At 37.9% G+C, this 27,165-nt stretch overlaps 1 protein-coding gene across 7 annotated transcripts in view; it reads left to right on the top strand.

Annotated features, from left to right (window-relative positions):
* The window catches only part of LOC105216889 (myosin light chain kinase, smooth muscle), an 89,541-nt gene that overhangs the window by 1,686 nt on the left and 60,690 nt on the right, over positions 1 to 27,165 (top strand). For 6 of the 7 annotated variants that reach the window (XM_054234507.1, XM_054234510.1, XM_029043262.2 and 3 more), the window contains exons 3-7: positions 8,763 to 8,934; positions 20,707 to 20,998; positions 21,074 to 21,558; positions 21,700 to 21,791; positions 26,940 to 27,152. In XM_054234507.1, coding sequence (XP_054090482.1) covers positions 8,763 to 8,934; positions 20,707 to 20,998; positions 21,074 to 21,558; positions 21,700 to 21,791; positions 26,940 to 27,152 — 1,254 coding nt within the window. Of the gene's footprint in view, positions 1 to 8,762; positions 8,935 to 13,250; positions 13,704 to 20,706; positions 20,999 to 21,073; positions 21,559 to 21,699; positions 21,792 to 26,939; positions 27,153 to 27,165 lie in introns of those variants that run through there. The other variant, XM_054234509.1, reaches the window with a different exon arrangement.

The raw sequence follows: 27,165 nt of genomic DNA, 5'->3' as shown, positions 1-27,165 counted from the left end.
ACTCGCTGACTTTGGGATTGACTACTTACTTTCGGAACATTCGGAACATTCGGACTGGTTCTTTATAGTAGGGGGGAAACTTCGAAAGCCGTAGTGCGGAACTTTAATTGTTGTCTAATTATCCACGAATGGATGTCAGGTATAAGTCTATAAGTACGTTTACATATGAAAATAATCTCGTTCTAAGCTTGTTCAATAATCAAAACGTTTTGTCAAAGGAGATTATCAACTGTGTTGTATTTGTTGTTGGATTACACCGCTTTCCCGGTGTCAGCCATTTTTGTATACATTGTCATTTAACATTTCTCCTATTTTTCGCAACATCAATGATAAAACTAGGAATAACTCTGCAAATCTAATTTTTAATCTTGGATTTACAAGGGAGGAATTTTGTATGGCGAATCTCGTTTCTTAATTACAGATTATCGAGTTCAGCTATTAAATGATGATAATTGTTTTGCTCTTCTTTCTTTCCTCTCTCTCTCTGCGATTTCTGTGAGTGATGCTGATAGCTCGTGTAATCACATGGACGACATACTGGCTAATACTTCAACTACTTCACTGGATATATGTAGTTCGGAAAGCACTAATTACTCTTATTGCTGAGAGTCTATATATATACCGCTTTTATTGGCCTAAAATCACGCATTATAAAATTCTTACTTTCGTTTTTGGGATGCTTAGAAAGGTTGACTTTAAATTTGTTACTGCACACACTGCCAGCTCAAAAACAGTAAGAAGCATTGCCGCCGGTTATAGTTGGTCCACACACAAAGATTTCCCTTTCGATGGATAGTTCTTCAAGCATTTTTCAGATAGCAAGGAAGGAATAAGTTATTTCCATAATGTTTATCAATGTTAATGCTGGTGTATAAATGTCTACTGTCGTCTACCAAGAGTGCCGTTGCTGTTGCTATTTTTGTTTTCGATCTTATTTACCGCAGTCAGCGAAGAAGTTGTTGATCTATTTTTAGTTTTGAAAAACACATTTGACTGTTACGTCGAGAATCATACAACAAGGCCTTAGGGAAGGCGGACGCCCGTTATAGTGCACTATATGCATGTTTTACAGAAATATGTTCATAGATATCTCTCTCTCTCTCTCTCCTGTCATCTTCGAGAAGAAACGTGTATGCTTCTAGTGCATGTTTTTTTTACATTTGCTTATATGAAACATAATTGCATTCGAATGGTGCTGCTTTCAAAATATTTCTGGAATGTATACAAATGGTTTTAAAAGGAATGGACAACGAATTATCTGTAAAATAATTCATACTCGCATAAAACAAACGCGCAACACTTGGAAACTTACATATCTTATTTTGGTTTAGTTTTTAAGGCTACAATATCGCGATTACAATAAAAAACGGACCTTATTATATATATTATTATATTTTCCACTTGGCTCCCTCGCATAATTCCAAAGTTATAGATAATTTCGACTATATTGAATATTTTCTATAGTGTTCAATAGTAAGTTCGTATGCAAGACTATCTTTAAGAAAAAGAAAGAAGATTAGTTAGGAATTGAGATTATATAAGAAGAAAATATTATATATATATATATTTGGCGTAGGAACCGCTTTAAGCGATTATAGCCGAATCCACCAGAGCGCGCCACTCATTCCTCCTTTTTGCTTTTTGGCGCCAACTGGAAACACCAAGTGAAGCCAGGTCACTTTGCACTTGGTCTTTCCACCGGAGTGGAGGTCGTCCTCTTCCGCGGCTTCCTCCAGCGGGTACTGCATCGAATACTTTCAGAGCAGGAGTGTTTTCTTCCATCCGTACAACATGACCTAGCCAGCGTAGCCGCTGTCTTTTTATTCGCTGAGCTATGTCAATGTCGTTGTATAAATCGTACAGCTCATCGTTCCATCGCCTGCGGTATTCGCCGTTGCCAATGTTTAGAGGACCAAAAATCTTGCGCAAAACCTTTCTCTCGAAAACCCCAAGAGTCGTCTCATCGGATGTTGTCATCGTCCACGCTTCAGCGCCATACATCAGGACGGGAATAATGAGCGACTTATAGAGTTTGATTTTGGTTCGTCGAGAGAGGACTTTACTTTTCAATTGCCTACTCAGTCCAAAGTAGCACCTGTTGGCAAGAGTGATTCTGCGTTGGATTTCAAGGCTGACATTGTTGGTGTTGTTAATGCTGGTTCCCAGATAAACGAAATTATCTACAACTTCAAAGTTATGACTGTCAACAGTGACGTGGGAGCCAAGACGCGAGTGCGCCGACTGTTTGTTTGATGACAGGAGATATTTCGTCTTGTCCTCATTCACCACCAGACCCATACGCTTCGCTTCTTTATCTAGTCTGGAAAACGCAGAACAAACGGCGCGGTTGTTGCTTCCGATGATATCAATATCATCGGCATACGCCAGGAGCTGTACACTCTTGTAGAAGATTGTACCCTCTCTATTTAGTTCTGCAGCTCGTATTATTTTTTCCAGCAATAGATTGAAGAAGTCGCACGATAGTCAGTCACCCTGTCTGAAGCCTCGTTTGGTATCGAACGGCTCGGAGAGGTCCTTCCCGATCCTGACGGAGCTTTTGGTGTTGCTCAACGTCAGCTTACATAGCCGTATTAGTTTTGCAGGGATACCAAATTCAGACATCGCGGCATAAAGGCAGCTCCTTTTCGTGCTATCGAAGGCAGCTTTAAAATCGATAAAAAGATGGTGAGTATCGATTCTTCTCTCTCGGGTCTTTTCCAAGATTTGGCGCATGGTGAATATCTGGTCCATTGTGGATTTTCCAGGTCTAAAGCCACACTGATAAGGTCCAATCAGTTCGTTGACGGTGGGCTTTAGTCTTTCACACAATACGCTCGACAAAACCTTATATGCGATATTGAGGAGACTTATACCACGGTAGTTGGCGCAGATCCTTAATACGTTTGCAGGGGTCGTCATCAAAAGGGGGGTTTCTCATCCGAGGCTCGGTGTTTGTTTTCATTGGGGAGATTTTTTTATGTGGTGGGTCCCAAGCCCTACGCACAACCGCACAAGCGGGCTTCGCCTTCTCACTTTAGCTCGCCTCCAAACGGATGTCTGTTAGCTACCCAGGGGATACTTGGTCTAAAACCGGAAGTCGTGAGCTGCTTGAGTCATATGCAAAAGAATCGTTCCTGGCCACTCCCAAGTGAATGGCAATCAGAAACTTTCCTCACTTGCGTGAACTTCTACATATTAGCTATAGCAAATTTATAACAAAGTAGTAGTAGTAGATATGGTAAATTACACATATCGTTCAATTCTTTAAGTACGTTACATATGGACTCGACCAAAACAGCGTGGTTAAAATGTCAAACCCAAAAACATTTTTATTTTATTGACATCTCTTCTTATTGATAATTAATATTCAACAACTGTAGTGATAAAGCATATGCAAAACTGCTGACGCTTTGTATCAAAGCAATTGTTTTTACAACAGAGGAAACATACACAAAAATTTAGGAGCTAAGCTATTGTGCGGTGTTTCTAAAAACACTCTTCAATGAATGAAATCAGTATGAAGAGAACTATTAAAAAGAAATGTCTAACAGTTTGCCACGCGAAAACATGCTGCGAGAAGCATTAAATCTACAGTTCTATGGTGAAACCACGTTAAATTTTGGTATTCGAAGCCATATATAATGGCGAAAGATATGGCATCAAAACTAGAGACCGACTGATTAATCGGCCTTGGTATCGGCATCGGATTCTTACTACTTCTTTCGGTTTACACTAAAATAGTTTTTTTTTACTTTTTTGATTTCTTTAAAGCATAAAATTTGAATTCTTCTGTTTACCTTATAAAACAGTGATTCACATTTGACTAAACTAATAATTCATCACGATGATAATTTAAGTCTAGTATAACAAATTCTATAATTTTGCATTATTCAAATATTTTGCATTGTTTTATTTAGCACTGCTAGAAAGATTCGATTTATGTCAAGTATTCACAGTTTTGTTTAACAACAACTATTATAGAAGCATTCGAAACTAGGAGAGTCTATTTTAAAAAAATTCGCCATATACAGGATCACGTAATAATCACTTGGTGCTGGCCTGGACTATAAAGTGCAAGCAAAATAACCTCCCAAACAAGCTTCCGAAGTTTCTATCGATCTTACACAATGCGAGATATAAATGACAAGTTTCATCACTTTGAAAATGACGGATTCTTTTTACTAGACCTACTATTTTCGAATATTGACCTTAATGCTCATATTTGTCCTTAAAGGAAAAAAGCTATATTGCTGATTCGCTTTGAGAAAACGCGAATAACTTTTTTTTTCTATCAACATATATCTTATATTCTGTCCAATAAGTACCCGGATTCTCAAGTTAAATGGATAAAAATATTGAACAAAGAGTTTGTGTGAAATTTTGTGTTTCAAACGAAATTTCTTGTGTCAATACGTTGGAAATGTTGAAAAAAAAACATTTGGTGATTCAACCATGTCGAAAACTCAAGTCAACGATTGGTATAAATCGTTCAAAGAGGGGCATATAAAAATTGCAACGCACACCAAATGTTGACTAATATGACACCGTATACAAATTAAATGACACACAGCAATAAAAATTAATATAATAGTGGTTGACAGTTGCGCCAACCTGGGAAAAATAATTGAAATATTCTCAGCGATAAAATTTAAAATGAGAATTTCCGGATACTTAGTTGACTGATAATAATAATTTATTTAGTTTTATTTTAGTTTATTTAGTTTTGAATATTAATTAAATGAATAAACAACTTCATATTTACATATGAACTGAGTTGTTTACTTATTTTGTGATGTTATTTGCCTTTGTTTTTCTTTTGTTACTATACTAATTTACTAAATAAAGTTGTTGATGAAAGAATCGGCATCGGCATCGACATCGGCCGATTCTTTGCCAACTGGCCGATTAATCGGCATCGGCATAGGCCAAAAATTTGGTATCGGTCGGACACTAATCAAAACGTATTTGTGATAAAAAAAATATTATTACATTCTCTCTGTCATTTTGTTGCCTTACTTAGGTCCTATCTAGAAAAAAATAGCTTTTAATGTGAAATTACGTTCCGCTAATAATAATTGGAATAATATAATCTGATAAAAAATAGCATGTTTTCTGTCTGAATTCAAACAATATTGGCGGTGTAGGCTGGGAAACCATTCCATAGTACAATAATAAACCTACGGTAGAACTCAGTGGAGGAAGATAATATTGAGGAAAGAAGAAAATACTGAAGAATCGGCTTATCGATCAAAGTTTTGTATTGACGGAGAGTACAAAAACATAGTATCAGTCTCAGTAGCATCGAATAACTCAAACATTTTATTTGGAAAACCATATCACTTCCACACCGTTCCTCCTCTCAAAACGCAACCAAGTTTGGTTGGTAGTAATATGGTTTTCCAAATAAAATTTTAGAGAAATTAGTGGAAAATATATCAAAAAGGCTAGAAAGTATTCCATGTTAAAAGATATTTATATTGTAGTGATAAAGTCAGGTATAACCTTAAAACTGCTAACGAAGAGCATAATTGAACAATGTGAGCTTTTTGCGTTGAGTTAGTTATTTACGTAGAAATTATTGTTGCATATTTTTATAAAGTTAATAATAGAAGAATAATTAATAATAAATTATAAAGTAATCAAAATATTCTACTGTATATTATAATCATTGATTGTATTAACTCTTTTGAAATATAACTATTAGTATAAAAAATAAAGCTGAAATGTGCAAAACATTTGGTACGACATGGCGTATGCGTACTCATCAACTCAAAATTATTAGCTGCTGATTTAGCTGTCCAATTGCCAATTTTCCTTTTCTCACATGCGATAATTCGTTGTTCTACATTTGATATTTTTTTCTGTTTTATATTGCAAATGTAAATGTGTTGTTGCTTTGTATTCGTATTTCAAATTTACGGCAGACTGACTAGTTTGTAGTTTTGAATTTATGGCACTGCGATTTGGCACCACTAATTGATGTTGCTCATACGACATGACGCACACACGTAGTGCGTATAGTTCGGATGTAGATCGTATGACATCATTGCCTAAAAGTATGGACGATAAGAACTAAAAGAATTTCTCTCAACAAACTAACTGAATTTTATTAAAGAAATTATTTTGTTTAATGGTTGGATATGAACTAGAAATACGACGTCTGTTCCGAGGCAATTTCTCTCTCCACTGAAATTTCTGTAACACGAAGTCGAAATAATTACTTTCATAGTTAATTTGCTACCATTCTTAGGAAGCTGATCATATTTTACTTGTATCTGAAAATGGGATTTCTCTGTTTGGTTTTGCCTTGTTAAGTCGGAGGTCGCTTATGCTGCCCTATCAGAAACAATTTCACCTATATTTTAATACTCTCGCAACAAAAGATATCTTGATGAAACTTGGCACACTTATTTCTTGGAACCATAGGAAGGTTGCTTTCGAAAATGAGCAAAATCGGACCACTGCCACGCCCACAAAATGGCGAAAACCGAAAACACATAAAGTGCCATAAATAAAGCTATTTGGTATGAAGTATCGCACTATGAAGGGGCATATTTGGATGTAATTTTTTGGGGAAGTGGGCGTGGCCCCGCCCCTAAATAGGTTTTTTGTATATATCTCGCAAACCAATAGAGATATTTAAACCAAACTTTCTGCAGTCGTTTTTTTAGCCATTTCCTTATACAGTCCAAAAATGACAGAAATTGGATAATAACCACGCCCCCCTCTCATACAAAGGTTTGGTTGAAAATTACTAAAACTAAACTGGCAGGTAGAAGCTGCACTCAGATATTTTTACAAAATGGAAAATGGGCGTGGCATCGCCCACTTATGGGTCAAAAACCATATCTCAGGAACTACTCGACCAATTTCAATGAAACTTGGTTTGTAATAGTTTCCTTACATCCCAACGATATGTTGTGAAAATAGATCCAATCGGTTCACAACCACGCCTACTTCCTATATACCAGAACTTTGAAGACGTTCTGAATCGTTTACTTTACAATATATAAAGTAAGCACTAGTGAAGATATCGGTGCAGAACTTTGCACAAATACTAAGTTTATAGTGTGGCAGCCCCATTCTAACAATCGCCGAAATCGGACCATAGGTTTTCAAGGCCCCATATATCGAACACGAGGGCCTCAGTGCTTCTAACCTAATATTATGGTTTCCAACTTTCAATGGACTTTATGCACTATATATGACGAATAAAGTTAAATAAATAAATTGCGAGAGTATAAAATGTTCGGTTACACCCGAACTTAGCCCTTCCTTACTTGTCACAATTGTGGTTATTGAACATTAAGCATTATTGTAAAAACATGTATATATATTTGTGGTGTTATATATATTTTTGAAGGTCAGGATCAAATTTGTCAATGACGTAGTAGCAGGTGGCAATGTCAGATTGAAGGTAGTCTAGAACAAAGACCATAGGGTGTCTATAGAACATTATGATTCCAGAAAATATGAAAAAAAATGTTCAATCTATTTATTAAAGAAAATAATATTGATTTTTCATAGTAATTATGTGTTTCAATCCACACAGCATTAACTTACTTCTTTGTAGAAATCAAACCTCGCAACATTATTTAAAATATATTTTTATTTTTATCTAATAAATTCTTCATTTATTAATTATATAGATAATCAACTCTTTTTATACTCTCGCAACATGTTGCACAAAGTGTTATAGTTTTGTTGACATAACGGTTGTTTGTGTCACCCAGAAATAATATAATTAGATATGGGGTTATATATATATAATATATATAAATGATCCATTCGATTCCTTCACTTTCTAGTTAATACATTAAGAAACAATAAATATAGCAAAATAAAACTTTACACAAATGCTGTATATGATCCGTGGCATCACTTGTGAAAAAATTGTCGAAATCGGACTATAAATTTGGCAATGCCCCGGATATCGAACATGGTAATTTTTCACCGAAAATATCGGTAAATATATCAGATATTTTAATTTGATTCAGAGGAATATTTTTCTTCTAATAGTGGGTCTCTGTACCGAAATTGGTTATAGGGTCATAACTTCCCCTAGCTGCCATATAACTCATTTTAAGTTTTTCAAAAATATCTTAGCTAAATTAAGTGAGCGTATAGTCTTGGATATAGTGTACCTTAGTGGTGAAAATGAGTGAAATCGGTTCAGGAATATATATGTTATATGATGATTTTCGTTATTCTAGTGAACTTTATGGGTCAAATTGTGTTTTCTTAATAAAATTAAAAAAAAAATTGCTCGGTTAAACCGGAACTTAGCTCTTCTTTACTTGTTGATATTAGTGTTTTTTGGAATATAGGCTCAAAATTAAATTACCTAAATTACCTAAATTTAATTTTCGATTATTCCCCGATTTATGACCGCAAAGGGAAAATTAAAATTCGGCATTAATACTTAATAATTTTTTTCCAACAATTTATGGATCGACACCACTTTCCAACGTTGATTGATTTGTTTCAGATTTTATTCGGAGCAATTTTATTTTGCGCTGATTTGAGAGGAATTGAGCAGATTTTTCCTAGCCAATAGGCCTCCTAAATAATTCTACATGCTCTTTTTTCTATAATATTAACGAACTGACTGTTATGAGCCATGACTACATATTTGTTTAATTATTTACATAATTGCAGACACACGTTTACTTACCTTACTGCAATTGCATATAAATATTCGACTATTTTGTGAAATACTTTTATTGTACATGTATTTATGTTTATTTTATTTATTCTTCCAGATCCCCGGGGTTTTCCTCTCGAAGGCGCGCAACAACAAAGGCCGCCACCGAAACTTTCATTTAGCGAAAATTCGAGTTCGCTAATACGGTGTGTACCGAACGAAAGAGCGATATTCTTCGTGAAAATCGACTGTGACGAAGATTCCGATTTGTTGCCATTGCAATTTGAATGGTGAGTATGAGTAAAAAAAAAAACAATTAGAAATCATGAATTTAACGTCATGAAACAGTGTTTTGGGAATAAATTGAAAAAAAAACACAAAAATGTCATTTCATTTTACTGTAAATACTTATGTATGTATGTAGAGAGAAGCTAACATTATAGTAATTGGTTCTCTAAACTCTCAAGATTTTCATTGGCGTAGTAAGAATTTTGGCCATCTTCCAGCGTCTGCGGGCACGCTCATCAAACACAAATTTTCTTCAAACGCGCTCGCTGAGCACGAACTATGTATATGCTGTGGCTTTTTTTGTCAATTTTTTTTTTTGGTTTTCATACAAGAACTGTTTCAGTAGGTCTCCGCAGCATGCTGAGAGCTTCCTACCATCTACAGCATTGAGGCAGAATGCCTCGCTGTGCACAGAATAACCGGAAAGAGCGCAGCGTGATAGCGCCGAAAAATATTAGCCATGCTGAAATGTAGCACATCCGCTAGCTAATTGTCTGTGCTCGTGCGAGTGCACGATTTGCAGAGAGTTCTTGTAGGTGACAGTAGAAATTTTGATGGCGAATTTTTGAGTATCAGCATGGCAAAAATTCCGAAATTTTCTTACAAATATTTCTCTAGAACACGAATGTGTTAGTGTGTAAGGAGGAAGTACGGAGAATTTGGCTCTTTGAAGGTGTGCACAAAACCCTGCTCGCGGGTGTTCTCGTTAGTCCTACTTTGTCGATCGTCACGTTCAGAGATAAACGCTCGGATAGCCGTTGCCCTTAGTGAACACAGCTAGTTAGAAAGTACAAAAAATATTAAAAGAATGAAGATATGCAAGGCATAAGTATATTAAAAAATATGCTGTGTATATATGTAAAAATTGAAAATATGGTTTTAAAAGTTTGTGCTAATATATGCGGTGCGTGGACAATGAAACACATAAATAACTGACAGAAGAAAGAAAATATTGTAGAATATAACTCGATAAATATTTATGATATTTTTTTGGAAAATAAATATGTTAACGGAATAGTTTAAAGTGTTTGTTTCTGTGTGTATGTGTGTAATTGTGATGTGAAATGCCGATGTGAAAAAAGGAAATTACAAATTTCATAACGTAAAGATATGAAAACTGTCAACAAATACATATGTACCTGTCAGATAGAATGTTTATTCTGATAAAAAATAATTATAAATTATTCCAAAATGAAATGCAGTTCAATTATTAAAGATTTCAAATAAAATCAAATTAATTTTACCATCATTCTTAGATAATGTAACAATGAAAATATAAAAATTACATACAAATTAAAGAATGACCTTGAATTCTTCCAACTACAAATATGAAAAACTGTGAATGTAATTCATTCAAAAAAATAAAGTAAATTTTGAATTCACAGCGATATTGACAGCATTTGCAGTTTCGGGCAACTAAAAACTATTGTAAACAAATCCAGAGAAATGCCAAAAAGTCATAAAAATCGTGTAAAATTTCGCGTTTTAGGCCCCAAACGCATCGAAATAATGCCTTATTGCTGCCTATTTCCATGTTCGGGTGATCTCACCAATATTGTCCTATTTATCTTTTTGCCATTTTCCGCCTTTATTGTGGCACTTGCCCCATATTTAACTCTTCCTCATTTGCACTAAATTTAGCCGCATGCAACTCGACATATGTACATACAGAAGTACACTTGCAGATGCTGCTTCCCAGCTTCCGATCGGCCGACGGCAGGGCCACAGTGCTTCAGACGGCAGAACGATCGAGACGTCGTACTCACTTTTGGAGTAGATTCAAAATGAAGCAAATATGTATATGTACGAATTCATTCTCGTAATATTTCGCAACATTTTTACGAATGTGTATTACATAACGGAATTTTCGATTGTCGCTACAGTGCTTTTCATCAAGCACGATTTGTTTTTGTTTCTGTTTTTTTATTTTATTTTGGCTTCTGTTTTTTTGGCTGCCGACGCTTCTTGTCTCTAATGTTGGCATAGAAATGTTTGAGCGACTTTTGCAATATATTTTCGTAAAAACAAAGCAAAAAGCAATCACTAAGACAGCAAAACAAAAGAGCACATTGAATAGATTAAAGAATTAAGAATAAAATATTTGGAATACATACATACATATTCATAAACATGTGTAGGGGCTCAAATAAATTAGATGAAAGCTAGGCAAAAATGAAAAAAAAAAATTAAAAGAATTTTTTTTTTATAAACTAGAAAATAAAAAAATAGTGAATCTTTAGCAGGCATGCCGCTAGCGTCAGCAGATGCATTGCAGCTCACATAAGATATTGTCTATTCTATTTTTGGGGCATAGGGGAAATTATTATTCACAATTCTGTTTTCATTATTGTTGTGTCACTGTATTTAATGAGCTGTCATTTCTATACATATATATATTTGCGTGAAACAAATTAATTGATTTTCAACATTTAGTATTTTACAAAAATTTTAATATTAATAGTAAAAGGTGTGAAATTATAAGTATATTCACATAGAAATATTAAACGAGATTTTATATTTGTATTTTCCGTTAAAGCGTTGGAAATATAATATTTTAAAACTACAATTATTTCATAATCAATAAGTCTTCTTGAAAAGGAGGGAATATTGAAAATATTTGTAAACTTTTTAAACTTTTCAATTAGACACTCAAATTTAAGGGCTGCTTTATCTTATAAAATTTATACTCTCGCGACATGTTGCAAAAAATACAACGTTTCAATTCAACGGTACAATGGTTCACAACGGTTGTTTGTGTCATCTGAAACTAAACGAGTTAGATATAGGGCTATATATGTATATCAAAGTGATCAGAATCACGAAAACGGATGCCTGTCTGTCCATCCTGAGATATCTTAACTGGTACACATGTTGCTTGGCACCATAAGAAAGTTGCTATTGTAGATGAACGAAATCGGACCACTGACATGCGCCACGGAATATAACCAGGCCCACCTCTCATATAAATGTTGTCTGGAAAACTACCAAAAATGCTTTAACTTACTAACGTAAAACTCCAAAATACCTTACGTTTTGTGGTAAAGAAAAACGGTGGGCTTGGCGCCGTCCACTTATGGGTAAAAAATATACCTCATATTAGAGTCCAACCGATTAATCAGCCTTGGCATCGGCAATATTTGCCCGATTCTTAGCCGATTCTTTCTACTTCTTTTGAATTACGCTTAAATACTTTTTTTTTACTTTCTTGATTTTTTAAACGCCTAAAATATTAATCCTTCTGCTCAATCATTCATCACGATGATAATATTAAGTCCAGTACAAAGAAATTCATTATTTTTGCATTAAATCTATTATTACATTATTTAAACAATTTGTTGAGATGATAATCTTTTGGTGCTGGTATGGTGCATGCAAAAGAACTTCCCAATGTGGCTTTCAATAAGGCAATACTCTTTTCAAAGTTTGTCTTTAGGCGACCTGTTACTTGATTCACACTTTGGTTTGGTCTGTCATTTCATGATGAACATATTTACTCCGGAATAATGTTGATGGCTGAAATACAGTCCTAATTGCTGCAAAAAGTGGTAGATAATTGGGCAGAAATCACTTTGAAAACATAATGACAAACTCTTATCTTTAGAATATAGCTAAGTTCTTGGCCATAACATTAAATTTTAAGCGTTTTATTTCTTCTTGAAACCCTCATGTGTTAAAGAAACACGTTTTATATTAATTTATAACGTTTTAGTCGGACTTTTACGGTAAGTCGTTAGCGAAATGTACTAGAACTCGCATCTCTTTTCGTGACATTTTAAGAACATATTCCATTGTTGCATTATTGAAGGCAACGCCAGAGAAAATATAATATCATTAATAAATGGGCTTCGACTTGAGTCAGGTCCCAGATTTTACAGTAACTCATGAAAGATTGTGTTGTCTAATAATAATTGTGTTGTCTCTCCAAATCTACATTTGAGGGTAAAATTGTAAAATTTCGTTATCGAGTTCAAATGCCCACCCACTTCTATGTGTTTGAACTACTTGCAAACCGCTGAAACTTTGGTCCACACACACTACTTACAGATGTATTTGGTTTTTATGTAAAGAATTTCGAAAATGTTGTAGATTGGGTTAAGAGGCGAGTACGACGCTAGCGCATCCGCTTTGCATTAAAAAATAACAAAAATAAAAATAAAAAAATATAAACAAACAAACACCGAAAACATTTGTCTGTCAATCGTGCTGATGCTGTAGTTTCTTCTCTGTTTATTTCTTTTTATAGTTCATCTTCAATTCTTCTAGAAGAGAGTGCGTGTTTTTGGAATTCAAAAACGGAAATTATTATATTTTTTAAATGAAATATATTTTCAAACATAAATATTTATTTTCCTAACTAGTTAATAAATGCTTTTATATAAATTATAAAATCATAGAAAAAATATCTGTGAAGTAAAATAAGGGAGAAGAAATCCATATTGAAGTGTGTGTGTGATAAAATGTGATTTATGAGCTTTGCGCTGTGACATGCCGTCCCACGCCAGCAAAATTTAAATATAATTAACATCTGTTCGCCGGCAAACTTAGATTTTTATGCGTTTCGAATACGTTTACGAACAAAAGAAATTGTGAGAAAAATTATCGAGTGAAGCGAAGAAGTATTTGTGGAAACAAATATAGTGTGAAAACAATTTAATTTGGCTGCAATTGTGGTCTAAAAAATGGGCAACGGTTGTTCGAAATGTTGTCAATGCAACGAACACAAACAATATCACGGCACACTTTCATCGGCCTCGTCCGTTTATAGAAGAAGGTACATTGAACCAATACTACAACAACAATAAAACATTTATATTTCTATTTAAATAACATATAATTAATTAATCCACTAGAATTTCCCCGCATTCGTCCTTATGTTCGCCTAATAAGCTAAATGCACTGTGCTTCATCAGGTTAGCACACCTATGGTGCAAAACGTTTTATTTAATTTCTATCGAAACTAAAGAAGCTACATGTCTGAAATTATTAGCGATTTCAGTCAAGCAAATATTTTTAAATTTCTATAATTATTAATTAATTTAGACATTGTTAAATTATTTTAAGAGTGTCTTGATCGTCCTTTGTTGAGAATTAGTTAAAAAAATTCGAATAGGTTAGATTCGTACTATTTTCTAATATGTATGTATGTGATTGGCGTTGCAACCGTTTAGCCGGTTATAGCCGAATCGACGATAGTGCGCCACCTCTCTCTCTCCTTCGCAGTTCGGCGCCAGTTGGAGATCCCAAGTGTAACCAGGTCGCTCTCCACCTGGTCCCTCCAACGGAGTGGAGGCCTTCCCCTTCCTCGGCTTCCTCCGGCGGGTACTGCATCGAACACTTTCAGGGCTGGAGTGTTTTCGTCCATTCGGACAACATGACCTAGCCAGCGTAGCCGCTGTCTTTTTATTCGCTGAACTATGTCTATGTCGTCGTATAACTCGTACAGCTCATCGTTCCATCGTCTGCGGTATTCGCCGTTGCCAATGTTCTGAGGACCATAAATCTTGCGCAAAATTTCCTCTCGAAAACTCCTAGTGTCGTCTCATCTGATGTTGACATCGTCCAAGCTTCTGCACCGTAAAGCAGGACGGGAATGATAAGCGACTTGTAGAGCTTGATTTTGGTTCGTCGAGAGAGGACTTTACTGTTCAATCGCCTACTCAGTCCAAAGTAGCACCTGTTGGCAAGAGTTATTCTGCGCTGGATTTCGAGGCTGACATTGTTCGTGTTGTTGATGCTGGTTCCCAGGTATACGAAATTATCTACGACCTCGAAGTTATGACTGTCAACAGTGACGTGGGAGCCAAGACGCGAATGCGCCGACTGTTTGTTTGATGACAGGAGATATTTCGTCTTGTCCTCATTCACCTCCAGACCCATTCGCTTCGCCTCCTTATCCATGCGGGAAAAAGCAGAACAAACGGCGCGGTTGTTGCTTCCGATGATATCAATATCATCGGCGTACGCCAGGAGCTGTACACTCTTGTAGAAGATTGTACCTTCTCGGTTTAGTTCTGCAGCTCTTATAATTTTCTCCAGCATCAGGTTAAAGAAGTCGCACGATAGTGAGTCACCTTGTCTGAAACCTCGTTTGGTATCGAACGGCTCGGAGAGGTCCTTCCCAATCATGACGGAGCTTTTGGTGTTGCTCAACGTCAACTTACACAGCCGTATTAGTTTTGCGGGGATACCAAATTCAGACATCGCGGCATAAAGGCAGCTCCTTTTCGTGCTGTCGAAAGCAGCTTTAAAATCGACAAAAAGGTGGTGTGTGTCGATCCTCTTTTCACGGGTCTTCTCCAAGATTTGGCGCATGGTGAATATCTGGTCAGTTGTCGATTTTCCAGGTCTAAAGCCACACTGATAAGGTCCAATCAGTTTGTTGACGGTGGGCTTTAGTCTTTCACACAGTACGCTCGATAGAACCTTGTATGCGATATTTAGAAGGCTGATCCCACGGTAATTGGCGCAGATTGTGGGATCTCCCTTTTTATGGATTGGGCAGAGCACACTGAGATTCCAATCGTCAGGCATGCTTTCTTCCGACCATATTCTGCAAAGAAGCTGATGCATGCACCTTATCAGTTCTTCGCCGCCGTATTTGAATAGTTCTGCCGGTAATCTATCGGCCCCCGCTGCTTTGTTGTTCTTCAAGCGGGTAATTGCTATTCGAATTTCTTCATGGTCGGGTAATGGAACATCTGTTCCATCGTCATCGATTTGGGGATCGGGTTCGCCATCTCCTGGTGTTGTACTCTCACTGCCATTCAGCAGGTCGGAGAAGTGTTCCCTCCATAATCCCAGTATGCCCTGGACATCGGTTACCAGATTACCACCTTGGTCTCTACATGAGGATGCTCCGGTCTTGAAACCTTCGTTAAGTCGCTTCATTTTTTCATAAAATTTTCGAGCATTTCCTCTGTCTGCCAGCTTCTCAAGCTCTTCGTACTCACGCATTTCGGCCTCTTTCTTTTTTTGTCTGCAGATGCGTCTCGCTTCCCTCTTCAGCTCTCGGTATCTATCCCATCCCTCACGTGTTGTGGTCGTTTGCAACGTTGCGAGGTAGGCAGTCTGTTTTCTCTCCGCTGGGAGACGGCACTCCTCATCGTACCAGCTTGTTTTTTGTCGTTGCCGAAAACCAATTGTTTCGGCTGCAGCGGTAAGCAGTGAGTTTGAGATGCCGTTCCACAGTTCCCATATACCGAGATGCTGATGAGTGCTCTCAGAGAGCAGGAGTGCAAGTCGAGTAGAGTATTTCGTGGCTGTCTGTTGCGATTGCAGCTTTTCGACGTCGAACCTTCCTTGTGTTTGTAGACGGGCGTTCTTTGCTGCACAGAGGCGGGTGCGTATCTTCGCTGCGACCAGATAATGGTCCGAGTCTATATTTGGTCCTCGGAGCGTACGCACGTCTAAAACACTGGAGACATGTCTTCCGTCTATCACAACGTGATCGATTTGGTTCCGCGTGTTTCGATCAGGAGACAGCCAAGTAGCTTGATGTATTTTCTTATGCTGGAATCTGGTACTACAGACGACCATATTTCGGGCCCCAGCGAAGTCGATCAGCCTCAGGCCGTTTGGCGATGTTTCGTCATGGAGGCTGAATTTTCCGACTGTTGTGCCAAAGACACCTTCTTTACCCACCCTGGCGTTAAAATCACCAAGCACGACTTTTACATCGTGGCGGGGGCAGCGCTCATAGGTGCGTTCTAGGCGCTCATAGAAAGCATCTTTGGTCACATCGTCCTTCTCTTCCGTTGGGGCGTGGGCGCAAATCAGCGATATGTTGAAGAACCTCGCTTTGATGCGGATTGTGGCTAGACGTTCATCCACCGGGGTGAATGCCAGGACTCTGCGACTGAGTCTCTCTCCCACCACAAATCCAACACCAAATTTGCGCTCCTTTATATGGCCGCTGTAGTAGATGTCACAAGGACCCACCTTCTTCCGTCCTTGTCCCGTCCATCGCACTTCTTGGATGGCGGTGATGTCAGCCTTAAGTCGTATGAGGACATCAACCAGCTGGGCAGAGGCACCTTCCCAATTAAGGGTCCGGACATTCCAGGTGCATGCCCTTATATCATTATCCTTAAAACGTTTGCAGGGGTCGTCATCAAAAGGGGGGTGTCTCATCCGAGGCTTTCGTAGATTTTTCATTAGAGGGGTGTTTTTATGTGGTGGGTCCCAAACCCTACGCACAACCGCATAAGCGGGCTTCGCCTTCTCACTTTAGCTCGCCTTCAAACGGATGTCTGTTGGCTACCCAGAGGATACTTGGTCTAAAACCGGAAGTCGTGAGCTGCTTGAACCATGTGGAGAAGAATCGTTTCTGGTCACTCCCAAGTGAGTGACAATCAAAAACTTTCCTCACTTGCGTGAACTTCTACACATGATCCCATCCTCCCTAATATAATTTCAGAAAATTAATGACCAAGACATTTTATTGCTTTTAAGACCCGTGAACTTTCCCGACCAACGACAACGACACATGTTTTCTATTGTATCCGATGAGCAAATTTGCAAATAAATAAAAAGAAGAAAATATCCAGTATGTTCCCAGTATGTTTTATACGTCTTTACAGTCATATTAGTATTGCCGTTCCACCACGACCATGTAGTCGTTCCAACTGATTGGTTTCCGTCCGAAGAGCATGGAAATTATAATTGTATCCAACGGGTTTTTCAAAACAAAATTTATTTTCATCCGAAAAAACAACATTGCGCCAATTAGACTTTAAACCCTATGCACCTGGGCAAAATGTAATCGTGTTTCTCTGCGAGCATTGTTAAGCGGTGGTTTTCTTTAGTTTTAATATTTTGAAATATGGAGCTTTCTTGAAAAGCCTCAAAACAGTAGATAAGCTCACTTTAGCACCATCATATGCCCTGATCATAACAGTCGATCGATGGTTCTCACGAAATTATCAGCAACGGAACGCACTTTATTGTTACTACTTTTATTACTTCGGCCATCTCTCTTGACTTGACTTCTAACAAATTGCACGTGGTAACCTAAAAAAACATCAATACTCATGTAACGGAACATTCCAAAGGCAGTTCATACAATGATAAAAAAATGTAAAAATAGTAAAGTAGCTTTAAGTTAAGAACAAAAAAAAAAAAATCGGAAAGAATTATGAGTATATGTATACGAGTACATACATATGTCATAAAATGCTAGATTAATATCAACAAACTTAGTGGGAACACTTATTAGTTAACTATTCAATATAGTAAAATTATTATTTCCAATTAAAGTTATAGCCAGTATAATAATCCACGGATGTAATATTTGAATTTGAGGGTCTGTTTAGGAGACATGCCAGCCGACTGGGAATACCTTTTAATGATTACTGCAGAAGTTGCCAAGAAGTAGAGGAAGAAGATACTATAACACATTTTCTATGCGGATGTAAGGCTCTGTACAGGAAAATAATCGCAACTATCGGACGCGGTTTCCTTGATGATGTGGGCGAAGTTGCACATATCAAATTATGCGATTTATTTAATTTTATCAAGTTCACAGTTCGGTTCAGAAGGCGTAATAGTGTGAGAGGATCTCAGTCCCTGTGGTATCACAATGGACCTACCAAAGGTCTAGACGACAGCCAATCACTTAACCTAATCTAACATTTTTCGTTAGCGAGTTGACGCACTTTCATATTTTTTATGTTTATTTCCACATCATATGATGAAATACTGAAAGCAAATATTTTCCTCAAGTTTGGTTCATGGTACGGGCCCCACCCACTTTCTGAAAAGTTTTGAACCTTCCTATTTGGTTCCTGCTTCGACTGTTTAAATCAGAATGACGCTTTATTCTCCCTTTATTTTCACTTTATTACTCGACAGCCCTTATATAGTCGATTGCTAGCAAGTTATCGTCACTCGAACATTCTGGCAACTACGAATATCAATGTCTGGATAAATCTGGCAAGTTATCGATTTTGATTCTAGTTTATTCTAGCATACATGTTCGTCACACTGCCCTCCACTTAAGTCTGATCGTCCCGATTAGACATACTTCCAGAACCAAATTCTGCAAGTCGTTGTAGATGAACCACCTTAATTTTATTTCTAGGTCTTCCAATTGTCTGTATGCGATACACTACATCACTGATCCGTTTAACAACCTGGTATGGCCCTTCCCAACTACATTGAAATTTAGTATCATCACTCGTCTTCTAGGACACTGTTGGCTTCCTTAACATTCTTTCCACCATTTGCGTTTATTCCAAACTTTAAAACAATCGGTAACCGAAGATCCCAATCCTTTTGATACTTTCTTTAGATGTTCTTCTAAAGTTTGATTAAAACGTTCTCCCATTCCATCATAATGCGGATGTAAGGCTGTTGCACGAGTTTTCCGTATACCCAGTTTGTGGCACATTTCCTGAATTAGAGCTGATTCGAAATTCCGTCCTTGGTCAGAATGTAATTCTATTGGAACACCATACCTCGTTACCCAATTATTGATGAATACATCCGCTACTGCTACAGCTTCTTTGATTAGGAATTGGGTACACATCTGGCCATTTGCTGAAATAATCCATGATTACCAAAACGTATTTGTTTCCTAATTTACTGGTGGGAAATGGACCAGCTACATCCATGGCTATTCGCTCAAATGGCACACCCGAATTGTACTGCTTAATCTGGCCGTGGCTCCTTGATTTCGGCCCTTTAGCTGTAATGCACTCAGCATAATTAGCAATCCACTCCGTGACTGATTGTCGACAACCAACCCAATAAAATCTTTGCCTTAGTTTTTCCAAGGTTTTTGTGTGCCCTCCACATGGACCGTTATGCATCTCCTTGAGAACATCAGGGATTCTTACTTTCGGAACGATTATAAGAGTTCGGGAACTTTGTCCATCTTCACTTTCCCATACTCCATGCAAGCAGCCCGATACGCAACTGGACTCTCTGCAGCTATTTCTTCTCTTGTTAGACGCTTATTCAGCTTCAGCTCTTGAACAATGTCTACATTCCAAATTACAAGGACGACGGGACATCGCGTCCGCATTCCCATGACTACCACCTTTGCGATGTTCTATAGAGAAGTCTTAGGCATAAGACAGACATATGGCAGACAGATAAAAGCTCTAGAAACCATGAACCAGCATAGTGACATACATGTAGTATATTGTACTATATTTACATTCATCAGCTGATACAAATAAATTCAAGCAAACTGTAATTATGAATAACAGGCAGGAAAATTGATCCTGACTTAGTTATAATTTCAAGCAATCTTAAAATATTATTATCCAATATAATTATTAAATATTACATACATATTACATATTTTTCACATAATTGTTTTTCAAATTTGGTTTTTTGATTTCAATTAATTTTGAATTTAATTTATTTTCTGTATGTCAAAATGTCAGAAAACATATGATTGTGGCAGAAGAGCTTAAAGCTTTCGGTGTGTTCAATGCAATCCATTGTAGTACATTTCACAACACCACAAAATTTCAATGGTTTCTAGAACTCTATTGTAGTACTGAACACCATTTGCTTTCAAACAAAATTCGGAAAACCGGTTTCTGAAGTATACTACATGTCTGTCTCAGGTACAACATATAAGTTCAAATTGTTTTTCAATGTAAATGATTCCGATTGAAGCATGAAATGGTCTCGTTTGCTAAATAATTATTGGTTACAATTCTGTTTTTTTAGTTCCGTTGAAAGTTGTTGATCATTTTGACAACACACATCTCAATATAATTTACTTATCGTTTACTCATCATTAATCTGTCCTCTTTCTGCAGGAGCCGTGGAGATTTGCCAATTGCGAATTCCGACCGCTTGCGAATAACACAGACCAGCACCGCTGTGCAATTAGCCGTGGAGCACGTGCAGCGGGAAGATGCCGGTCATTATACATTGATAGCACGAACGAAAGGTAACGATGTTATTCGCAAAGATGTAGAGCTCATTGTCGAGGACAGATCGACGGGAGAGGATCCACCCGTATTTTTACGACGACTGGTCGATCTGTCGGTGAAAGTGGGAACACGCACTCGATTGCTGGTCGAGATACGTAGTTCCACTGATGTAAAGGTAAGATTCTTTGTTAAAATTTAATTTTTTAATTGGATATAGGGGTAAATGCAAAAATATATCTGCACAAAATAGCTCACCTGGTATCGAAATGATCGTCGAATATGTGAAAACGATCGAATAAACGAAGTAAACGAAGGCAATTTTCACTACTTAGAAGTGAGTCCCGTTATATTGGAAGATGGCGGCCAATGGATGGTGTTGGCTGAAAACTCGGGCGGACGCAATTCCTGCATTGCACATTTGAATGTACTGGTGCCCAAAGCCTACAAAGCACCCGAGTTCATTGAGGAGCTACGTGCTGTCCTCACACAACAAGGCACTGTATCGCTGGAGTGTAAGGTAATTGGTGTACCCACACCTCAATTGCGTTGGTTTAAGGATTCCAAGGAGATCAAGGCTGGTGATGTATTCGCACTGACCGCCAACATGGATGATCCGACCTCTCTGGGTACATACACTTGCGAAGCTGTCAACTGCATGGGTAAATCATATTCCAGCTCAAAAGTTCATGTAGTGGGACGTGGCAGTAGAGAGGGATCGTTGAAGCCCGCTGACAGGTGAGAACAATTAAAATCCAGCAGAGGGTGGTAGTTCTCTTCTCTACGACCAATTTTCTCCGCACTAATACTGTAATAATCATTTCAATTTCTCTTTTGCACAATCGTCGTTTACCTGTTCGACATCTCTTCGGCGCATAGCATCCCCAACAATGCGCCCCCACCGATATTTACGAACGAGTTGCGCGACATGAGCGTCCGCATCGGGGAGCCAATAATTCTCGGATGCCAAGGTAGGTCTGATGTTAGCAGTAGTAGTTGTTTACAGGTAGTAGTTGAGAACGCGACGCTGATCAGCGGTATTTGGGCAACTTGCCAACCATCACAATCGAGTATACAACAAACGGTAATGAGGTGGACAAAAACAAAGTGAATTCTTTCTGTAAATTGCGTCACCGTCTCACCATTCGCACACGAGACTGCTGCTAAGCGGTCAAGCGCGAGCATTGCAGTCACCGCTGGCGTCAACACAAACATATGCCTATAGTCCCGTTGACTTTTTCTACTTTTTAACAACAGTCGAGAGAACCTATATACAATACATATATATATATATGTATATATGTATGTATGTATGTATGTATGTATGTATGTATACAGATGTATGTGGTAGGCGCACAGCAAGCAATGCCTCGCAGATTTCACGGAAACATTGAAAATTTCAAACTTGAACTCGATTAAATGCTTGAATTGTTCGATGTGTTGCGGTAGGTCAGCCACTTTGCGTGTCGATCGTGCCGATCGCAGCATTTGTCTGTGTGTGCATTACAGTTTGCGGTTGCAAGTGTGGCATGTGTTGCGAAACCGAATGCCGCGATCAAAACAAACGTATATCAAACGAATAAGGCAAAGAAATCGAATCAAGATAAACACATTTTTATATACAAATTCACGAAGATATATGCATGAGTTTGTGGGAGCAATTTCATTCTTGAGATTGCATAGGTTTTGTTTACACGGGTGATTTCGGTCCCCACCGTATTTTGGCTGGTCCCATATACACACATACACGTATATATAGATTTTAAGCAGTAAAAACTATTTTTTAAAATATTACCGGATAAGACTTTTGATGGCACTTCTGTATATGTTTTGAATACGTCAGAATGTTCGGCATCTTTGATCTCACCCATACGTTTCCCAGGAATCCTTTTACATAACTCTTTGATACTCTCGTAACATGGTGCATAGCGACTAAAAGTTTATTGATTTCTTTCCAACTTCCGGTTGACTTTCGTCGAATAATATATTTTGAATTTTTACTAAACATTTTTTACTTGGAGTGAGCTTGTGAGTATTTGTCATAAAATGTCGTAGAATCTGATTCTAGTCTTCAACTTTTACACTAGTTTAAAAAATTGTTGTTGGATTGCATAGTACAATAAATATACGTATTTATGACTCTGTGCGCTATGTGTTCTATTCGTTGTAAATAATTTCTGATTACTTTTAATTACTTTTAATTGTGAATTGTAAATTTCATAGTTTTTTTGCAAAATGGATAATATTAAAAAGTTAATAAATAAATTAATAAATTATATACAGCTTGCATTTTAATAGCATATTGGCGTTTCTTCTTCTTGACTGGCGTAGACACCGCTTATGCGGTTATAGCCGAGTCCACAACAACGCACCACGCATCTCCCCTTTTGGCAGTTTGCTGCTCTTAACTTCATGCATGCTATTTTACTCGCTATATGTTTCCGCCACGCGAGCCTTCGATCCAGGTGAATCCCAAGATAAGTTACTTCATTCGCTTGGGGTACTAGCACATTGTTTATTTTAACTGTCCGGCATGTTTCCGATCTTAACGAGAATGTACATTCTTGCATTTTGCTCATTAATATTTATACGCCAGTTGGCTAGCCATTCTTCGACACAAGTTAAGTGCTCCTCTAATACTCTTGATGCTCTTATGGGGCATTTGTTACGGCTTATTAGGGCTGTGTCATCCGCAAAAGTTGACGTCAGTACTTTTCGGATGTTGACATCGTCCACACTTCTGCACCATAAAGTAGGACCGGAATGATGAGTGACTTGTAGAGTTTAGTTTTTGTTCGTCGAGAGAGGACTTTACTTTTCAATTGCCTACTCAGTCCACGTAAGTGAGGAAAGCTTTTGATTGTCATTCACTTGGGAGTGGCCAGAAACGATTCTTCTCCACATGGTTCAAGCAGCTCACGACTTCCGGTTTTAGACCAAATAATACGGCGGCGAAGAACAGTCATAACTTCGAGGTCGTAGATAATTTCGTATACCTGGGAACCAGCATCAACATCACGAACAATGTCAGCCTCGAAATCCAGCGCAGAATAACTCTTGCCAACAGGTGCTACTTTGGACTGAGTAGGCAATTGAACAGTAAAGTCCTCTCTCGACGAACCAAAATCAAGCTCTACAAGTCGCTTATCATTCCCGTCCTGCTTTACGGTGCAGAAGCTTGGACGATGTCAACATCAGATGAGACGACACTAGGAGTTTTCGAGAGGAAAATTTTGCGTAAGATTTATGGTCCTCAGAACATTGGCAACGGAGAATACCGCAGACGATGGAACGATGAGCTGTACGAGTTATACGACGACATTGACATAGTTCAGAGAATAAAAAGACAGCGGCTACGCTGGCTAGGTCATGTTGTCCGAATGGACGAAAACACTCCAGCCCTGAAAGTGTTCGATGCAGTACCCGCCGGAGGAAGCCGAGGAAGGGGAAGGCCTCCACTCCGTTGGAGGGACCAGGTGGAGAGCGACCTGGTTACACTTGGGATCTCCAACTGGCGCCGAACTGCGAAGGAGAGAGAGAGGTGGCGCACTATCGTCGATTCGGCTATAACCGGCTAAACGGTTGCAACGCCACTCAGTCCATAGTAGCACCTGTTGGCAAGAGTGATTCTGCGTTGGATTTCAAGGCTGACATTATTATCGGTGTTAATGCTTGTTCCTTCTTCTTCTTGACTGGCGTAGACACCGCTTACGCGGTTATAGCCGAGTCCACAAGCGCGCCACGTTTCCCTCCTTCTGGCAGTTTGGCGCCAATTGGTTATACCGGAGTGGAGGTCTCCCTCTGGCTGGAGAAGTGTTCCCTCCACAAACTCAGTATACTCTGGTCATCAATAACTGGATCACCTCTGGGTGTCCTACAGGAGTGCGCTCCGGTCTTGAAACCTTCAGTTAGTCGCCGGATCTTTTCGTAGAATTTTCGAGCATTACCCCTGTCGGCCAGCTTGTCAAGCTCTTCATACTCATGCTTTTCGGCCTCTTTCTTTTTTTGTCTGCAAATGCATCTCGCTTCCCACTTCAGCTCTCGGTATCTTTCCCATCCCGCTCCCGCTATTTTCTCTCCACTGCGAGACGATAATCCTCATCATACCAGCTGTTTTTTTGACTTTTCCGAAAGCCAATGGTTTCGGTTGCAGCTGTACGTAAGGAGTTTGATATGCCGTCCCACAGTTCCCTTATACCGAGATGCTGATGAGTGCTCTCAGAGAGCAGGAGTGCAAGTCGAGTAGAAAATCGTTCGGCTATCGGTTGTGATAGCAGCTTCTCGATGTCGAACCTTCCTTGTGTTTGACGTGTGCGCTTTTCTACACATATTGGCGTTGAAGTGAGAAAAAAAGTTCATGCTTTTTAGCAGGCGCCTCAGCCAATTTTAATTCAGTTCCGACACTATATCCTGTCATTCATTTAATCAAAACTAAAACTTTTCTTTTAATCTCAATATTATAAGTCTATATTACCGTCTAGATATATTTACTATAGTGACCCCCTCGCCCACACCAAAGAGTGAAGCAACCATTCGAAAGGATAATCCATCACCGGAAGACCCCTATTGAAATAACTAATAATTTGAAATAACTATAATTTTTAGTTGCAAATCTATTGGAAGCTGTGCTCCGCTACAATTTGTATTAATTACACTGTAATCCTTTCTGTTAAATACTCTGTCGACCTTTATATAAGCTAAGATGCTAAGATGGGGAAATTCTTCTAGGCGAGCGTGAACCATTTCGTTGAATCTACTGTCATCAACTTTGGTATTCCCAGGTGGACGTTTCTGTGACTATTTAATAAAAACTGCTCAACGATTTCAAAAATGTCATCTGCTTCTTTATCGTCGCCGTCGTCGAAAAGGAAACATTTAAAATTAATCGAGCAGTGAAATTCAATTATACAACTCACTTGAATCAAAAGGTATAAGGTTTAATGGTTGTCTCTTGCAAAGTGAGTCTATTGTAAATTGTTGTTTTTCAGTCAATTCATAACAGCAAAACTATATACGTGGTGTTAACAACCATCGCATTTTTTCATTTAATTTATAACTTATAACTTTATGACATCAACAGGTGGAAATATTTATAAATTATATTTCCTATACAAATACTTCGATCTTCGAAAAAACATTACAAAGCTATGTATGTGCTTTCCTTTTGACAATTTTCAGCGGTTTAAATGTCAAAAATATGAAAAGGCACTTAAAAGAGGAAAATTGCAACCAATTTTGTATTTGTTGCTTAAATATTAGAGGCACTTAAACGGGGAATTTTAAATGTAAATTTAGAGAAAAACAACGATGTCGCAAAATATGGTCACTTAAGCGGGAAAGGTACTTAAACGGGGGGCACTTAAGCGGGCATCACTTTATATTTTAGGTTACATCCGAATTTAGCCGTTTCTGACGTATTTAAATTAGACCGAATGACAACAACCACTGAACTTTCGTGTGTATCAAACATTCATTTAAGCTGTACAAATATACTATACATGCATATATCTTCAAAGCTTCCGACAAAGTAACTCAGAGAATTTGGTTCTCGCGCTATAACTCTTATTTGAATAATATGCGATCTATGCTTTCAATAAACTCGTTATTAATATGTCACAATATCTAGGAAAAGTCTACTATTTATTAAGTTTTTCGTCATTAAATGATTAGAATGTTTTATCCTAAATTTTCCAAGATCCTCTGAAATTTGCATACATATTTGGTTTGCCCAAAGTGGGAATATGTTCCATTCATCTCGATGCTCTATTCAGGTTCAAATATCTCCAAAGCAAAATGGTTTTACTAATCTAAGGATGTTTGTTTTTCTCTTTAGTTCTTGATATTCACGTTCTTATTTTTGTGATGACTCTTACTCAAATGATATTTCGTTTTTATTTGGTTCTCTCTTTTGTTCAAGATTTAGTTTATAATGATTTAATACAATTTCGTTTTAATTTCTTCTATATCTATAGACTTCACTAAAAATTTATAGATTTACTACTAATCTTTAGATTAGTAACCGTATGTTCATGATCCAACGAAATTTGAGAAAGAATTCTATAGCGAAGCAATGGCAGTCATATACTTTTTTAATCGTCCTTATTGCTTACATTTTTCAGTTGTTGTACCACCTTGGCCCAAAACAGTAGTGTGGTATAACAAAGATGGCCGAATCGAGTCTGGCGAAAGATACAAATTAATCGAAGATGGTTTGGGAGTCTATATGATCGAAATAAAACCCTCTGAGAGTTGTGACGAGGGCGAATGGAAATGTGTGGTCACAAGCTACGAAGGATGTGTGGGCATTTCAACATGTAACGTCACAATGGACAGTGAGTATATATA

Source organism: Zeugodacus cucurbitae, chromosome 6 (assembly GCF_028554725.1).
Source record: "Zeugodacus cucurbitae isolate PBARC_wt_2022May chromosome 6, idZeuCucr1.2, whole genome shotgun sequence".
NCBI lineage: Eukaryota > Metazoa > Arthropoda > Insecta > Diptera > Tephritidae > Zeugodacus > Zeugodacus cucurbitae.
This window is presented reverse-complemented; position numbering and strand designations above follow the sequence as displayed.